General features: G+C 44.2%; 1 protein-coding gene across 5 annotated transcripts in view; it reads right to left on the bottom strand.

Annotated features, from left to right (window-relative positions):
- Positions 1-18,135, bottom strand: part of MYO1C (myosin IC) — a 662,069-nt gene that overhangs the window by 193,622 nt on the left and 450,312 nt on the right. For all 5 annotated transcript variants that reach the window (XM_069615425.1, XM_069615428.1, XM_069615429.1 and 2 more), the window contains exons 8-10: positions 7,893-8,006; positions 6,226-6,297; positions 1,349-1,468 (exon numbers count right to left, since the gene is read on the bottom strand). In XM_069615425.1, coding sequence (XP_069471526.1) covers positions 1,349-1,468; positions 6,226-6,297; positions 7,893-8,006 — 306 coding nt within the window. The remainder of the gene's footprint in view (positions 1-1,348; positions 1,469-6,225; positions 6,298-7,892; positions 8,007-18,135) is intronic.

The raw sequence follows: 18,135 nt of genomic DNA, 5'->3' as shown, positions 1-18,135 counted from the left end.
TCCTATATGTTTGTCAGCGGTACCTATTCATTTGCACATGTTATTTGTGGATTTTCAGGGTAAAGTATTCAACACTTTATTTTGCCACCTTTGTTCAACATGCTGAGAGCTATGTACCTAGGAAATGGTGTGAAAATGGCAAGTATATTATGTGTTTTCTCTACTGCAGTGAATCAGGCTCTAAAGGCTTCTCTGTGTTTTCAATCTTCAAGCACTTCAAGCACCGCTAGTCGAGCGGTGGCTGATCTGTTCATGCAGTTTTCCTTCAGAATTTGTCAAACCTCATAGTACCCATTGCAAGTTCTTCAAGGATTAACCCTCAGCAGCAAACTCTGCTGGTCTCCTGTAATTTCTGTTGAGAGTTCCTCTTCCTTATTATTCCTTCTATTTGTCAGGTTAACGTCCCTTCCCCTCAAATATTGTTCAGGTACTCTATTTGTGTGTTCGTATTAGGAAATCCCTAGTCATTTAGGCTATTGGTGGTTTTCTATTGGCCTTGGGTAGCCTATTTATCTAGACCTTTTAAAAAGGCAGCGCATCCCTTGGAATTACCCTGGTCAACCATGCCCACAATATACTTAAACTAGCCCGAAAACATATTGAGCACTTCCTGAACACAGATTTTACATATACATTTAAAAGACGGCAATCTCTACCTATTTATCACCCACTTATGCTTCCTGCCAGCATTTAGTTGAACACATTTCACTCTTTTTAAATCACACAATTTTCCGGTCAGTGCATCCTAAGCAGATGAAAGTCCTGCTGTCCATGGGTGGGAATAAATGCACCTTAACTCAGATACATCACGCTTTAAGTCTACTGCGGTAGTGAGTTGGTGCAGTTTAAAAAGCCTAATAGTAATAACATTGTGACCTCATCTTTGTATTTCTCTGTTATGTTCTATTGCAGCCCTTCACATTTGTTCAGCATGGCCATGGGGCGACCAGGCTCCTATGCCTATTGTTAGTCTATACATGATAGGTTGTGAGTGTAAGTGAGCATTAACCTCTCTTTTCTGTACACTACTGCTTACATGCCAGATCTAGAAGTTAGCTAGCCATGGACACCAACAGGTTACAGTTGCAACAGCAATGTTGTACATATTTTGTAGCCCAATGTACACAGAGGAAATAGGGACATGCAGAAATGAATAGCCCAATCAGGTGACAATTCTTTAGACTCAAGGTCAAAGGCCCTCGAGATGTACCAAATGACTGGGAGAATCAAACCATTTAAAAGGTGGCAAACAGTAGAGAAGACAATCTTTGCACAAATAAAAAATGATAATGTTGCCAGCCCCCAAAGGTCCCCAGTGGGGAAGGAGCGCTAGACAAAAGACCCTTACCTTATATGTGAGAGAACTGTTAATCTTGCTAACCAGCCAAGAGAAGGTGCGCCCATACACAGCCTTGGACAGGGCATCCCGGGCATAGGCCGCCTGCTCGAGGTTCAGTGGGCTGTTCAACTGCAGGAGAGGAGAAAGAGAAAGGCAGATGTTATAAAGCCTGTGCTGGTGGCACCCCTACCATCAGCAATGCCAGTCACTAGTATAAGCTCTAGTTTCATGTGTGTCTAAACCACCCAGGTGTACAAGAGATGGACTTACTGAGACCACCTTAATCCAGTGTGGCAAAGATATATTCCGGAATGGAACTCTGCTATTCCTAAATTAGGACTTATTATCCAGGCTTCAGACTCATTCGCACGATTGAACCTGTTGGGAAGGGATGGCTATTTAATCATCAAACCTTTTTCTAATTGAATTGATTACAAGGTATTCTTCAATATCTCACAGCTAATCTCAGACCCACTGCGTTGGCCTCTTTCATGAACATTTGGTCAGGCTAAGCAGTACATGCTGCCTGTGGGTTAAAAAGATCATGTTTCCCGCAGCCATGGGATCTGATAAATGTCTGCGGAAATAATGATATTTAAAACATGTGCCAGCTTCAGAAGGTTCTCTTATCAGAATCTGCCATTCCATCTAGCCAACCCTTAAATATCGCCTTGCCATGCTATTGCATTGTTCTCTCATAATCATGCCTATGATTCAGCCTTATAGATAGAAGTCATTCGCTGTATGATCATTCTTAATTTAGGGAGGTAAACTCTGTTCTCACTCACAGAGGAGTTGAGGAAGGAGAACGTCTATCTTGAACCTGCAAGTCTCTATTTTTGGCTAAATACTATCTATTGTTAGTCCCTCCAACTGCCCTTTGGTGAGTGGATAGTCCATGCAAAGGGAATGCTTTGGTAGTTGATGGGTGTTATATAGATTATTTCATTCAATAATTTTGCAGCTACCTTCTTTGACGAATCAGTGAGAATCCTCGAGGCTTGGGGTGCCGCCTGCACTTGAACACTCAACCACTGGCAAAGGAGTCCTACTAGGTTCTTGTCTATTTGGAGCCTCTCATTGGGACAATTGCCCATTTTGGTCTCAAAACACAGAGAGGGCTACCTAATAATTTCTGTAAATACCATGGGATGATAATTAAGATTAAAATTGCACTACTAAGAATACCTAGACAAGTGCAGTTTGTTACAGCTTGTAAAGTGAGGGAGAATGTCTTGGAGAGCACAAGTCCTAGTCCCAGCACTTTATGTCCCTTCTTAAAAATAGTTGTTTTCAAGAAACAACAAAACTCCAAAGTAAAAACCAACCATCTATCTCATTTATGTGGCAGGTGGTTCACAGACACTGGCAGAAAAACGATTTATGGTTAAGTTATGTTGCACAATTGAAGATGTATGATTCCCCAGTACCAACACTAACCACAACCAGTGAGGACAAGAAGTTTTCCGAAGGATGATACCTGTATCCCTTATGTGCATCTTTGCATGCACTATCCTCTTTGCTATTGAGTGTGCCTACAAGCCTCTTCTCTTTACATTTTCATACTCTCTTTTTCCCCTTTTGCAGTACATGCTATTTTTCCCTTTTGGACAAACACTTCTACCTCTTCTCTTTTAGAGATGCAACATCACCCTCTTCCTTAAGTGTATTTTCTCAACCCTTCCCTCTTGGGAGCAGAAGCTCAGCCCACCACTTGTGACTTCACACTCACCTTTCACCAGCTGTGTGCATACACAAGGCTTTCCGCCCCGATTATTCACTCGCATGAATTCTCATCTCTGTCACCCTTGGCTTCAATAAACTGATTCTCCCTTTATCCAGAAATATATTTTCCCCCTTGGATTAACATATTCATCTTTCACTCTTTGGACATGAATGTGCTCCCCCTCTAGTCGTATCCACAAAAGAAGAAATAGGAAAGGATCCCTAGTCCGTGATAGACTCACTCTACGCCCTTTAAACAAGTTGCAACTGTTTGCTGAATGTTCATGTAATGTTCATAAGGCTTCAGAAATAATAGTCCATACGTCTTTTCGTAAAAGTTTCCCCCAATTACTTTAATTGCATAAAAGGCAGTATGCATCCACAGATGTGTGTCCCAACAGTATTTGCCAATGCATTTTGGAACTTAGTCCGTCTTCAGGGCTGGACACTTGCTGTGCAAAAGCCTTTAAGTGTCTGGGAATGTATAGTCATCTCGGTGACTATCTGAGTAGATTTATCTCTACCTGCTGCAAACTGCTGGCAGAGTCTCATTTGTTCACATTGGGAATGGCCAATCTCACCTTTTCTATTTAGGCTTCCATGTTCACACCTTTTCTCCTTTGGGGTGCACGTGTATACCACTTCTGTTTTGGGTGTGCAAGCTCCAGGGCACACTCTTCATGAATGCTTCCCATGTGGGCATGCATGATCACATCACCCACCCACCCCTCAACTTTGTTTCGTCTTTCCCCTTGTCTAAGTACATTGTGAGGGGTCAGAAATGCGAGTCGGACAAGTAGATTGAGTTGTCTCACAAGTAGCCATTTTATTAAATAATAAGGGTGAGAAAAAGACCTACCTTTCCCTAACTTAACAATGACTTCCCTACCTGTCAAACTAAGGTTAAAGGAACAAGATTTAATATCCAAACATATCTGTCCCTCACACTCGTAAATACAACAAAATCATACAGGAATTATATGGCTGTTTATACTCCAGAAAATAACAGTTATATTCAAACTGAAATTTTATAAAAATGTATCCTTGTCGCCAGGGTCGGATCCCCTGCCCCAGAATCAATTCAGAATATTTTAAACCAAAGTCCAAACAAAGAAAGTTATTTTCAATAGCCAAGTTCACTCTAAGTATAACACAAATTTCCTTTCATTCCATATGTCCTTCACTTGGCAAGTGGAATGTCTTATTTTCAAAACAGGTTTCCTCACTCTTCACAATTGTCAATGTTTACACAAACCTCTGCTTGACAACCAGAAAGACTGTCTTCACACACCCAGTCAATATTGAATATAATTATTCTCTTCTTTGAAGACCAATTACTTTTCCTCAAATCACATTTCTTCTTCCTAAGCAGAGTTTTGTCAGGATGGTTTTACAACAGATCATCAGAACACATTTAGTGGACTTGCACTTTCTTTCCACCACAACCTTATACCACACTGCAGTACTTCAAATTGTCTTCTTCCTGGTCAATTCGGCAGCCAGGACTAACCACAAATTGTCCCTTTCCTGGTATGCTCGACTACCAGGATAAAACTCCTACTAGTACTACTACTAATACTCTGTGGTGAGGTTTGCTTCAGACTTTCCACATTTTAATCCTCAATGGGGAAAGTAAATCAAAATCATCTTGGATAAGTCTTTTGACTTTCAACAACAACAAGGGGTTTAGAACTTCTTTCATAAGGATACAGCACACATTGACAATGCCTCTCACACAGATTAATTTGCCACAGGCAATGCAGGTTACATTCCTCTTCCCCTTTACGATTCACACAAGGAGGGCTTCGCTCCTGAAATCCTTGGTTTTCTTCTACACCACTAATTAACTGCTGGTAATGCAGATTACAATGTTTCCTTTCAAGGTATCCCTTATTAAGAAAGTTATATCCCCTTTCATTTACAATTGCCTTTCTTTGGCTTAGGCAATGCTGGTTATAATATTCTCGTACAGGTAGTCTCCCTATTTGTAGATTACAGTCATTTTGTTTGAATGTTGTTCCCTTTTTACTTTGGCAATGGTTGTTACAATATTTTCTACTCAGTCTCTCTTATGCATAGAGTTGCACCCAAAATGCGTTATCCCAACAGTTCGGTATTCAAAAGTTGTACTTTGAGTCAATGGTCTATTACAGAGCCCCCCCCCCCCCGTGGTTACGTATCAAAGGACAACTCACTGGTGTTTCCTTGCATCTCTGTTGCACCTGCTGCTTTGGTTTCTTTGTTCGTCAGGATGGTCCGGGGGTTTGCCAGCTCGCATCTCCTGAAAAGGGAGCTTTCTCTGCTCCTCACATACTCCGCTGAACGCCAACCACCGGGGTCGGATGCTGAACTAGGGGAACTTCTCCCTCCCACAGGACAGCTAGTCTTAGTGCCGCTTCCCGCTGCATGCCCTCTGCATTCAGGATTCTCAACTTCTGCCATTCTCTCAACATAGCGTCCCACTTGCAACCCAGTTGCGGCTTTGATGGCTCCTTATTCCTCCTGCTTCTGCTGCTTCCACTGCTTCTCCACAATAGCCCGCACCTGAAGGGCCTTTAAATGTTTAAAGGTCTCACTCAGATGTGGGTCATTACAACCACTAGACTGCACACTACAGTTCTGCAACTCTGAGCCCTTCTTCCTCGTCTCAGCACTAAGAGCATTATGGGACTTGAAGTCCCCAATTTTTTTATTTTAACATCAATTCACTCAGTTTTACTGATTTATAGAATGTACATTTAGGGGAGGCTTTCAAAGGAATTAATTAATGGTCGATTTCATGGTTTGATAATTCAAACATAATGTAGAATTATAATTATGAGAAATAGCTGTATTAACTCCCCAGCCTCTACATATATAATTCCCATGTTTAACTTAAGGGTTTTCACAACTGACATTTTGGGTAGTTTTGGGAGGGGAAACTGTACTATGACAACATGCCATTAGGTATTCAAGCATCCTCAGAAGCGGATGAATACTGCGTCGCTCCTAATGGAGCCATCATATTCCCTTGGTGGCCTTCTCCTGCCAGGTGATCCACCCGGCTAATACCACTCCCAGGGTTAAGATCAGGTAGCGGCTGTCTCCCACTGGCCACCTGGGAGGAGACTTTAGGCAGGGATTCTGTGAGGACTCTGTAGGATTCATCACAGCATGCTCACCTCTTCCCCTTTGGCAATTATCTTCTTATGCGTCAGAGCATCTCGGAGGACAGATGCATCCACATGGAGGAGCTGAAATTATAAAAGAGCTTTACAATGTAATCATATTTACAAGTAATCACAATGGTGTATTTATACCCCTCTTTCTAGAAACAAACCCACATCGGTTTCCAATTATGCGCTCTATCTTACATGCAGACGACCACCCTGAGCAGAAAGATCTGTACACTACCCCCTCCACAGCCCTTATGCACACCGTAAAACACCCCCATCTGACACTTGCCGTAGAATAGGGCTGTGCAACCTGAAGCAGATGTTTTGGACTACGACTCCCATGATCCGTTACTGTTAACTCTGCTGGCTAGAGCGGTTGGGGAAGCATACTCCGAAACATTTGGAAAGCCAAAGGTTGCAGGTCCATGCCCTAGCACAATTGCAAAAGCAGAGGAAATGGTCAGAAGACTTGTTTCTCCTCCACCCAGGAAGCCGGAACAGCTGCAAAGTTAAACGTGAGCAGCAGGAGCACGTCACAGACTCGGACATCCATCTCAACACATCCTTATAACATGAATGATATACCCCCACCTCAGAAAAACTCTCAAGCAAGAACCACTCAAACAAAGCTCTGATCACATTCTGTAAACTTTCTGCTCAGGCCACCTTGAATTGCAATACTGCACACTAATGAAGGAGGGGCTTACACAGACACAAGGTGATCTAACTATCGACAGGGACTTTCAATGGGCAAGGATCTAGAATAGTCATCTGGTAAAACATTTTGCGAAAACAAATATTCTTGGTGTATCTTGTCAGTCTGATCTGGAGCCATACACCATTTGGCAGGGACCCGCAGTGCTCCTGTAACCAAATAATCTGTGATTGAGGATGGACTTCTCATATTAACTGCACTGAATACTGATTCCACTACCGCGAGGACAACAGTTCCAGGAGAGGTATCTCCACAACTTATGAGACCTTAACATTTGTGTTAATATGCGCACATTGTCAACAATTCCCAGTATTACACGTTGGAACTGCTAGAATACAAGTTTGTGCCAACAAGGACATACACTTAGCATGGTGCATTTATAACCTTAAGAAACCTAAACATGGGACAGCTATAAACAAAAGGACATGAGAGACCTTTTCAGTTTCATTTTATTGATTTAACTATGGATGCATTAATGTAATGGTGCGCCTTAATGATACTAACATCACATGGTTGCTTCAAATCGATTGTATGTCTTATGAGAGAATGTAACTGTCAAAGCAACAATAAGAACATGTTCATGAGCCCTGACGAACAGCAAAGCTTGAAACACATGTAGGCTCACCTTAGACAATGGCCCACTGGCCACAGCATGGATTCCTAATAAATCAAATTATGTGAACTTGTTAGATTTTGTGTGTATAATTTTAGTATCTGACAGATCACAATTAATGATGCTATAAGGAAGTGAGGAAATCTCTTTGTATAGTTTGATTCCCCATTATGCCTTCCTTCTGTGTCAGCATGTCCCCAACCTACAAATCCTTGTCTCCAATGTCATGAAGGCTCTATGGTGTGAGCGTAGTTTAAATGTGAGGTTGGTGGAGTGATATGTCAGAAACCCAGACACACATTCAGAACTATAGAATCGAGAGCCCATATGGAGGGGTATACTCACCCTGGCCAGGTACTTTATCTGGTTCTCTGTGGTCACCTGTGAGTTGCCCTGTTCATCAGCACCAAACTGGACATTTCCCAAGTGCAACACGCTGGCTACAACGCTCAGAAGATCCTGGAGCAAGAGACAAGAACAATCTTAGAAATTGTATGGGTCATAAACATAAAAAAGGACTTCTCCACTGTAAGGGAGGTTCTTCCACAGTCCTCTGGAGCAGGGGAGTTGCTAGGTCTGGAAAAGACCTGGGGCTAAGCTGATGTCGTACTGTTGGGACTGGGGGCTAGCTAGTCTTTTGGCTGTAGCTCCTGAGATTCTATCCGGGGCTACAACCAAAAGATCAGGGGCTATAGCCCCCTTAGCCCCCCCCTAGCAACGCCCCTGCTCTGGAGAGGGGTTAGAAGAGACGCATCCTTAGTGAAGATACAGGGTGTCCACCAAGTTAGAGAAAAGTATCAGTGGGTAACATAGCAGAGCAGTCTGGCTTCACTCTAAGGGAGCGATGTGCTGGTACCAAAGTACAATTAGTACCACACATGATATACTGTTCATTTAGTATTGCATTAAAATAAAAAGAATTTCAAATAAGTACTCTCTGTAATATAGCAATACAAAATTATAGAAGAAAAACGCAGCAGTGGGTTAGAACAGATGGCAGCAAGATAGCTCAGCGTGTTAAAGCCCTCACTGCAGAGCTCATTGTGTGATCTGCAGATTGCAAGTTCGAATTCCTGCAGAACCAACTCAGCTTTTCCTCCTTCCAATGTCGTTAAATGAGTACCAATTTCAATTGGGTAATAATCATTTTATATAAAAAAAATTCTATGTGCAACACCTACTTACATATACAAACATTTTAAAAAATAGTGTAAGAAACAGGCTCAAAGGAACAACAAAATAGTAGATCAAACTGGGTTCCCACTACTATCCCCAAACCGTTCCCAGTTCACCCCGCAAAATAAATAGCTACGATGTTCAAGTCCTACAGGAAATGAAGAAACCTTCAGCAGGGACCTGCAGTACATAAGGTAGGTGGTTGTTTCCCCCCACAAACGGTACAAGGGAGGCCCTGGGAGATAGGGGAGGGGTCACAGCATTAGTCTTCGTCTCAGGTCGGTGGCTGTGGAGTAGTATGCTGCATGTAAAGATTGATACTTCGGGCAGTTTTCCTTGGTTGGCTTTTCATTTCAAGGTGTTGGGCCTTTCCCATTTCAAGAGGAAGGGAAAGCTCATTATGACTGAATGGGCACGTAAAGCCTTTCAGCAGGCGATGCAGAATGCGGTCGATCATTCTATAGTTGCCTTTCATCTTCAGCTATCCATAGGGGTGCCTCATTTCTTTGAAGCAAAAACTGAACTTGAAGGCCTGCCCACAGTTTAAAGCCTTGCTCCCATAACACTTCCCTTTTATAGATTTGAAAACTGTATGACAATGGCAAGGGAAGATAAAAAAAACATGCTTGTAGCTATACCTAGCTATAATAGATTTCTTTTTAAAGCGATATGCATCATTGTTACGATGGATTTCCAAAATATTGGTGATGGGGGTGGGGTAAGTTTTGGGAGGACACTCGATTATGGTGAACAAAGAAGACACAGACTTTAGTGAAACACAAACAAGGTAAGCTGGCAGAGCAGCGAGGCTTAGTCTCGGGAAGGGTGGGGGAGTGGTCTAGGGCTACAATGGGTCCACACAGAGCAACACCAACAATTCCAGTTATACATGTAAGCTGAAAATTATGCAATAGTTTAATAGGATTTTAAAATACACACTAAGAAAGTAACACTTCAAGTCAAATATTGAACCACCAACATTTATAAAACAGATATATACATTCACCCTTAGGAGAAATAGAATAGCATTAGATGCAATGAGCAGTGTAATACAGGTAAGTATGCATATGCATTAGATTTACACTTCAGGATAGTTGTAGAACAGCTTCTCTAATTCTTCTAAAGTCCAACCCTAAGATGGTTTGGGGCCTTGTGCCCAAAGGTCACCTATTCCAAAGTAGATACTTCACAGGTAGGTTTATTAGTACCCGGCAAGGGCGCAATCAGAATGAAACAACCATTCGGCTTGGCCCTCGCCGAGGCATTACCCGGCCAGGAATCCCTCTGTCAAGATTCCACAGCCATTGTACCCGGTGGGGGGCGTGGCAGCCCCTCAGCCAATGAGGAGGCTGGAAGAGGGGCCATCCCCGCTCCGAACCTCCCCACGGCTGAGAGGCTGCCTTCGCCAACCGCAAGGGACTCAGGTAAGGTTTTTATTTATTTATTTTTCCCCCCCCCGTCCTCCCTCCCAAACCCACTTACCTTCTCCTTTTTCTTTTCTGGAGCAGACGCGCTGGGAACACTTCTGTTCACAGCGCGTCCGCTCCCGATGCCCGCCATGGAAAGGGAAAACGGACTCTGTTTTCCCTTTCCCGGTGGCCATTTTCTTGGTCGTTTTTTTTTTTCTGTCCCGAAATGTTTCGGGACAGAAAAAAATGCTTAGTGCCCCGGTCACGCAAATCTTGCGGGACGGGATACTAAAAGCAATATGACTCTCGCTTCGCTCGGGCCTATAACTATGGGCCCGGGGCATTACCTGAGTTGGTAATGCCCCTGCCGCTCGGGTCACATTGCTTAATTAAGAGATTGCCAATGCCAGTGGTTATAATTACTAAGAGTAAAACAGTTAGATAAAGTACAGGAAAGTAAAATCATTCAATCTCAGTCCTTAGGCTAGTCCTAGGAAGGGATCCTTGACCAGGGCTCCAACGACCAAAGTCGGGAAACACCGATTTAGGTACAGGACTTTACACCCATGTAACCCTATGGAGAAGAGGGGTGGGGGGCAGAAACAATCTTCTGTGCTTGGTCCCGTTGAGGAAGGCCCAGGGGTCATGGGTGCAGAGGTCACTTTTAGATCCAGCATTTAGTTTCGGTCGGCCAACAATGCTTAGGCATCGGTTCCAGGCAGCTTCCAATAGAACTCCCAAACAAAGAAAGATGAAGAGTTCTGCAAGGCAGACCCCCCGAGGACACCTGCAGCGACTGAAGGGGGAGTGGTACAATAGGAGTCACCACGGTCAGGCGGCGGCAGGTGATTTTACATGGACTAACAAAGGAGCAAGCTCAGCACAGCTTACGTTCATGCAAGGAGGCTGAAAATGTATGAGCAGGTGTCTTGTTACATAAATTGAAGATCCACCAGGTTCCAAGAATACACACGGAATGGCGACAGCTGCAGTGATGTAGTCCAGGCGAGAGATGGTCAGGCCACCAGTTGGTCCACGGACACTTCCAAAGGCTCAGAAGGGGTCGATCCTCGATCAGGGTCGAGACCGGTTGTTTAACCACCAGTCCAAGAGTCAAAGTACAGTTTTTTCCTAAAGTCCCACTAGGAGGTAAGCCTTTAGTAAGCTATCCCAGTGGTTTGTAGATCCCCAACTCTTAGAATCAGTCTGTACTACTGCTCGAACCTTGGTAGAGTGGCAGAGCAGTGAGGCTTATCTTAAGAGGAAGATGTGAGCTGTAGGTAAGTACACCGAACAGTTAGTAAAGCACATCAAAGAAACACTTACACATACATGTATATTAAAATATAGATGTATTATATTTACACAAGAATCACTTTAAATCACTTAGCACAATACACCAAAACACAGAATACTTTAGAATACGTTTCAAAGGCCACTTCTTAGTTTGTAGTTGCTCATGGTTACATTTGTTACAGTTTTGGCAGTAATGACAGTTCTATCGTATTATCTGTAACACGCACTCACGGATCTTAGCAAAAATACAGTAAAGGCATTTACTAAGCATACATGTATTTATTTATGTATTGTTCACATGTAAGGCGCCTATACAGCAAGTAAATACTGTTTCAAAGCGCCCACACGGCAAAGGGAGGGAACAAGGGAGTAAACACATTAAAAAACATACAAATATTAAAACCAGTAGAGAAGAAAGGTCGAACCTTTCTATGCCTTGTAAATATTCAGTACATGCAAGTGCAGCAAGGTAGAGGTCAGAGGGGTGTAGTGCTGGAGTGTTTGTGCTTGTGGGTGAGCCACAGATAAGTGCATGGTACAAGTGCATGGTATGGAGAGTGCTACATGGCTTGGAGCCGCGTTGGGTATAAGTGTGAGCCTCCAAGGTGGAGGGAGTGCCAGGGCAAGTGCTGAGGGTAGATGGGAGCTGGGGCGATTGGGTGTGGGAGGTCAGGGGCCCCGAGAATGCATGAGAGCCCGCAACATAAATCACAGCAACTGTGAAATTAGCAGAGGAGAGAAGAAGGGGAGGAGGAGGTAAAGAGGAAAGTCTTGAAGAGCTTCCAGAATTTAAGAAAGTCCTGCTCAAGGCGCAGAGGGAGGGGAGGCTTTTCCAGATGAAAGCGATCGGCCACCTACCCTCCATTTGGGGAAAAGCTTTACACACAAAGAGTAGGTGCCAGAGGAACGCAGAGGTCTAGAGGGAGAGTATTTCGAGAGATAAAGTTGAAGGTAGTGTGGTCCCCGGGCCCAGACAGCCTTGTGGATGATGCAGATGGATTTGAATTTAATCCGTTCAGCAACTGGGAGCCAGAGAAGACTTTTTAGGGCAGGAGAGATGCGGTCCCTGGGCTTAATGCCAAGGATAAGTCTTGCTGCCCTATTCTGGATTAGCTGGAGGGGGGTCGCAGAATGGAAAAAGGTACATTCAGGAGGAGGCTATTGCAATAGTCAAGCTTTATAAGAATAATTCTTCCAAAAGAACATGAGTAATTTGTTTTCTCTGGTAATATTGAGCCTCTGGGGGAAGTGAGAAAAGGGAGCATGCCTTTGAGAAGGAAGGGCTGAAAGTGGGACTTCTTGGCAATGTCCTGACTGTGAGAGTGGAACAAGAGAGAGAGGAGTCGAAGATGACTCCAAGGTTTTTGGCTTTAGAGGAAGGAGCAGGGGGAGAGCCCATGGAGGAAGGCCAGAGTCAGGGGGAAGAAGGAGGAAGAAGAGTTACTGGTGGGAATGATCTCAGTTTTACAGGCATAAGTAGTGACTTTTGGGAAAGAAAAGTGTTGGTTAGTGCAATACTAGCAGTTACCAAGGTTTTAGAGGCAGTTTCTTCACACAAAAAGTCTTTTCAGTTCCAAAACGCAACCTTAGATAAAGGCAGTTTGGAGAGGGCTTAAAGTCTTGACAAGCAGCAGAATACGAACGTTCCTGTGAATACTTTACAGTCTCTAGTCTCTATGATGCAAAAGGACACAGTCAATGTTGGAGACGCTGTTAAAGGACTCGCTAAGGGGACACAAGCAGCGGCTTGAGTCAGAGGTAGGAAGGGGATACCATGGACACCTCTATGTGCACTCCAATGCTCTGGAGCGACTTCACGGATCAAGGTAAGGAATACCTTTCTTCCCACAGTATCTTAGGTTTAGAAGAAAAGATTGTGGTTGGATTCGCCTCGATGTGGCGGCGCTGGACCCGACCTCTGGATTTCTTCATCTGGTGACAAAAGGCAGGACAATGGACAGGATCTCTCAGCAGCAGTCTAAAAGGAGGACATCTGGAGCGGCTTTCAGCAACTTATCTGGCCACTTAGCGGTTTTGGTGCCTTTTCTGCAGCACTAACAAAGGACACGATTTTCCCATTTAAACTTCTTCACTTCTCACAGCCTCACACTCTGCTGGGCAGGTTGGATCAGATCTCTGGAGTGTTCTTGAGGGCTCAACAAAGACTTCAATGAGTTTGGCCTTTCCACGACGATGCACTCGGAATGGGCAGCAGGTATCCTGGTATTGGGATTTTGCAACTCTGGAAACTCACAGGACCTCGGAAGATGGCTCAAATCAAAGTTTGTCTTGGGACTGGTTGTTCCTACCAGTCACAGGGAAGGAGTCATCCTCTTAGGAGTTCCTCTGTCGTGCAGAAAACAGCATCAGGACAGCAGTGGTCGCCTCATGGTGTTGCAAAGGATCTGCAGGCGTCTCTGGTTGTGTTCTTCTGATAATATAGTTTCCAGTGCTCGACTTGCCATTCTATACAGTTCCAGCACACACTCTTCTGCAATCTCTCTAAGTAATTTACAGGATGGGGCAGGTGGCTATCCTATCGGGACAGCCAGACCCCCAGTGGGAGCCAATTCAATTTAGACATTCAGGCAGAGAAAGGGCAGGGGAGTGAATAACTCCTCCCCTACTTCCAGCCTGCCCAAACACACTGGATCCTAGGTGGGGACGACACCCAAGGGTTCCCGCCAAGGGCAAAACACACACACAGGCCTCCCCATCCCAGGACGGTAGAAGAAGGGCTGACTAAGAACAACCATGCTAGTAATGTAAAAAAAAAGAAAAAGCCACCACGTTAATACTTGGGTGACCTTATTGTGTATAACCGGGGCTATGGACATAGCCTGCAGTAGAAAATGTGCACAATAGTTGGTAGAACACATCCACTGCCACCAGCCATACATAGGAGATTGTCTATGTGACTTTTCACTGGACTTCTGGACCTTTTTCTTTCAATCCTGAATGAGTGGTCCTTTTTCGACTCATTAATTCTTGTGGGCTCTGTCTTTTGGAACTCTAGTCTTTGTATTCTACCTGTACTATGGAGTCTGTCTGCTCCATCGCTCTTAAAGGCATCTGTGTTTTTACAACTGCAGCACACAGCTCCTTATGGACAGTGTTGCTGGGGACCCTTAGTGTCCTCCTTTAAGATTATTTTTCTATATCCTCAAGTAGCTACAGTTCTTAAGGATAGAAGGATAGAAGGATAGAGGGATACTTAGTATCTCTCCCACAACTCTATAGTCTGAAAGGTTGGCACACACCACCTTCAGTGGAGTGCCAAAGGGATACTTAGTATCCACCTTCTCTCTGCTCCTGTGATTTTTTTAGTTCCAAAGACAATCACATAGTTATGGCTGGTGGCAGTGGACCGGTTCTACCAACTATTGTGTATTTTCAATACCACAGGTTATGTCCATAGTTTCGGTAGTGCACAATAGGGGTCCCCAAGTACCAACTTGGGGCCTCCCTTCTTTTTTCGTCCATTACGAACGTGGTTATTCATTGTTAGCCCTTCTACCATTCTGGGAGGGGGAGGTCTGTGTGTGTGTTTTGCCTTTGGTGGGAACCAGTAGGTATCCCCACCTAGGCTCCAAAGTGTCTGGGCAGGCAGGAAGTGGGGGAGGAGTCTTCCAGATTAACAACAGTGCCAGTGCTTCTTTGTACGCATTCCCATGGAGTCCTATTGGACTCCACAGCAATGGGGAACAACATTTTACCGGCACCTAGCACCGACAGGGTTACCGCCGGACTTGTAATGAGGCCCATTGCCTCTCAGTACTGATAGTCTTAGGGACTGATCAGTTTCCCTACAAGAATGAGAAAAACAGGCAAGGGAAGTAAAGCTAGAGGCTTTGCTTGCCTCTAAAAAGCGTTAAAAACAAAGCGAAAATAAAGGTTGTCCAATAGAAGCCTATAGGCAGAAAGTAGCAAAAATAAAATCGTTCCTAAGAATTTTTAAATAAAAATAAAATCAATGTGTTTTTATTTCGGGCGACCCATAAAAATATGCAAGCATTAATAAACAGTATTAAACACTACACTACATAATTACAACAGATAATAAACTATTCCAATAAAACTTGATAAAACTGTACAAAAAGCAGACTTGTTGAATAGCTTATTTGCACAAAAACTTCAGTCCATAACGGTCAGGTCCACTAGAGGAAAGAGAGGTAGCAGCAAAGTAAATTTGGTTCACAAGGTGGGTGGATGTTCCCTATTCAAGGTCTAAAAAAGTTTTAGTATAGAAATGTAGATGCAGAAATCAACTATGTGTTTTCCTTAACTAGAATGTATGCAGGAAGGAGGTTTGATTCCAATCCAGGATGAAGGAGAAAGGATTGGAGTTAGCAGGTCTGGTAGTTTAGAACCTTTAGAAAGGTTCTAAACTACATTTGATCCAAATAAGTCATGGTGGCAGGTTGCAGATCCTAAGCAAGAAGGGCTATGCAAGAAGCCCCATTTGAAAGAGTTCCAGAAGGTGAAACCTGCCAAATGCATTTCAGCCAATTCACAGATTTACCAGCAAGTTGCAGACACCAAAGATAAGTGTTTAAAGTAATACTTGTAGAGAGAACAACGTATTGACAAGACAAAGAATATCCATCACTAAGATTGGGAAGCGCAAATAGTTAATCCTACCCTCTACATTATGAGGTTGGTGTTAAAGAGTTGCCTCCAGTAGTTTGAGGTCTTCATATGTGTCCGTTGACGCAGGTGCAGGACATTTGTAGTATAAAAATGGCTGCGTGGATTAAATCTAACTGAGCAGCTTATAAGGTGCGGGTAAGCGCATGAGGAAGCAAAAAGACTTGACAATCGTGTTTCCACAGCTAGGCGTTGTATGCGAGCAAGCCAGTACACGCGTTTGCAGAGAAGCGGCAGTCCGAGAGCTAAAGAAATCGACTTTGCGACATCTGCGTCTCTCCTTGTGCGTGACCCCATTTTGTTGGGATGGTGGTGTTAGGGTGGTTTTACAAAAGGTTGCTGTCTGTGACAGAATTTAGGAAAGCCCACCTTGGGTGAACAGGGTTACACTTCTTAGGTTTGGCCTGAACTACCCAAAGGAATGGTATCAATGGACGAGAAGTCAGGCTTAGTCTAGGGAGGGAGGAGGTACACAGAACTCAGAGCACACCTTGGTTCAAGAAAAAAACGATTACACTGGAGAGTTATATAACAAAATAGATATTTTTTATATACACCGAGGCACACTGTTCTTCTAAGTTCAGGTAAGTAGGAAAACATATTTACAGTAGAAGATCACTTGCAATATTCTCAGAATAGATAAACCATAGATTTCCACAGGTAAGTTTAGAATAGCTTTTAGGATAACAAATCATAATCAACCAACTTTAAACATATGCGCAAACTTTTCAAACTCTTGATAATTTTACCCAAGTCCAACCTTATCTGGTATGAGCCTCTCAAAGTTCAGGTGGGTCACTGGGCCACCAGTGACCAGGGGTTAGGCAAGGAAAAGGCGGGAAGGTAAAGTACAGCGTTCAAAGATGTAGTATCCAGCAGGATTCACTACTGTTGCACATAAGGGCCAACGTTGGTTAAAAAGAAGCTCAGGGAGGGTTTGGTGACCGCCTGAAGGATTTGCCCCAAGGACCAGTGTCCTAGGGCAGGCAATTTTACCGCAAGAGCAAAATGGGTTGTGCAACCAAATGTAACTCTAATGGCACCTGGGAGGGAAGCTATCTGCAGCCCCCAGAGCCACAGGATCAAGCAAGCAGACTCCAGATAAGTTGAACCAGGATGGAGATAGTACCATAGAATGAAAAAGCAATAATTATAATTCGTTTTTTGTAACACACTGAATACCAAAGAGGTTTCTAAGTGCGGACCCGGAATTCAAACCTGTGTTGCTCCGCGTCGTCTTGCTTCCAAGACGAGCTCGTTGCCACTGAGCTATACTACCCGTGCCAGAAGGATGGTTCCAGTGGTGAGGTCGACAGTAGACCCAGTCACAGGTTTCTTGGTCTTGGTGACGGGAGAAGACGACTTCTGGGGATCTGGCGACAGCTCTTGTGCAGATGGATGCCCAGCAAAGGATCTACACAGTTCGGGCTTGTTGGCACCTTCTCCAGGCTCGGTGGAGTGGTTGGTTGTTGCAGCAGTCAACTCTTCTCTGTGTCTCGGTCCTTGCCTCTGTTGAGAAGACTTTCGGGGGATGATTCAAGCTGATGCATGTCTAGGAGGTTGCGCTTGAAGTTGCATGCAAAATCCACCTCTAGAGATGATGCACAAAGGAGCAGAACATGACCACAGGTATTGGGAATTTGCAGGCCGCAGAGGTTGCAGCTCTTCCGGGGATGGTGCAAATGTTTGTCTTGGGACTGGTTAGGCCCAACGGGTCATGGGAGGAAGTCTTCCTCTTCGGATCTTCCCTGTCTCAAGGAGGTCAGGACTGCAGCCATTACTCAGCTGGCTCTGGCGGTCGTTAGAGGTTGCTGGTGGAGTCTTGTTTCATCCTCCTTTGGAATCTTCTGTTCCAGTGGTGGGTTCCGAGTTTCAGCCCTAGGACCAAAGAATTTATCAGGAATATCAGCTGAGCCCACCAATCCTGTCCCATGCACCATTCAAACTTGGGGGTGGCTGTCCAATAGCCAGCCTCCCAGTCTGAACTGGTTTCGGTCTGACACACTGCAGGACAAAGGACAGGGGAGTTTCAAGCCAGGCAAAGACAAAGGGACAAGAAA

Source organism: Ambystoma mexicanum, chromosome 9 (genome assembly GCF_040938575.1).
Source record: "Ambystoma mexicanum isolate Mex_15411 chromosome 9, UKY_AmexF1_1, whole genome shotgun sequence".
In the NCBI taxonomy this organism is placed as follows: domain Eukaryota; kingdom Metazoa; phylum Chordata; class Amphibia; order Caudata; family Ambystomatidae; genus Ambystoma; species Ambystoma mexicanum.
This window is presented reverse-complemented; position numbering and strand designations above follow the sequence as displayed.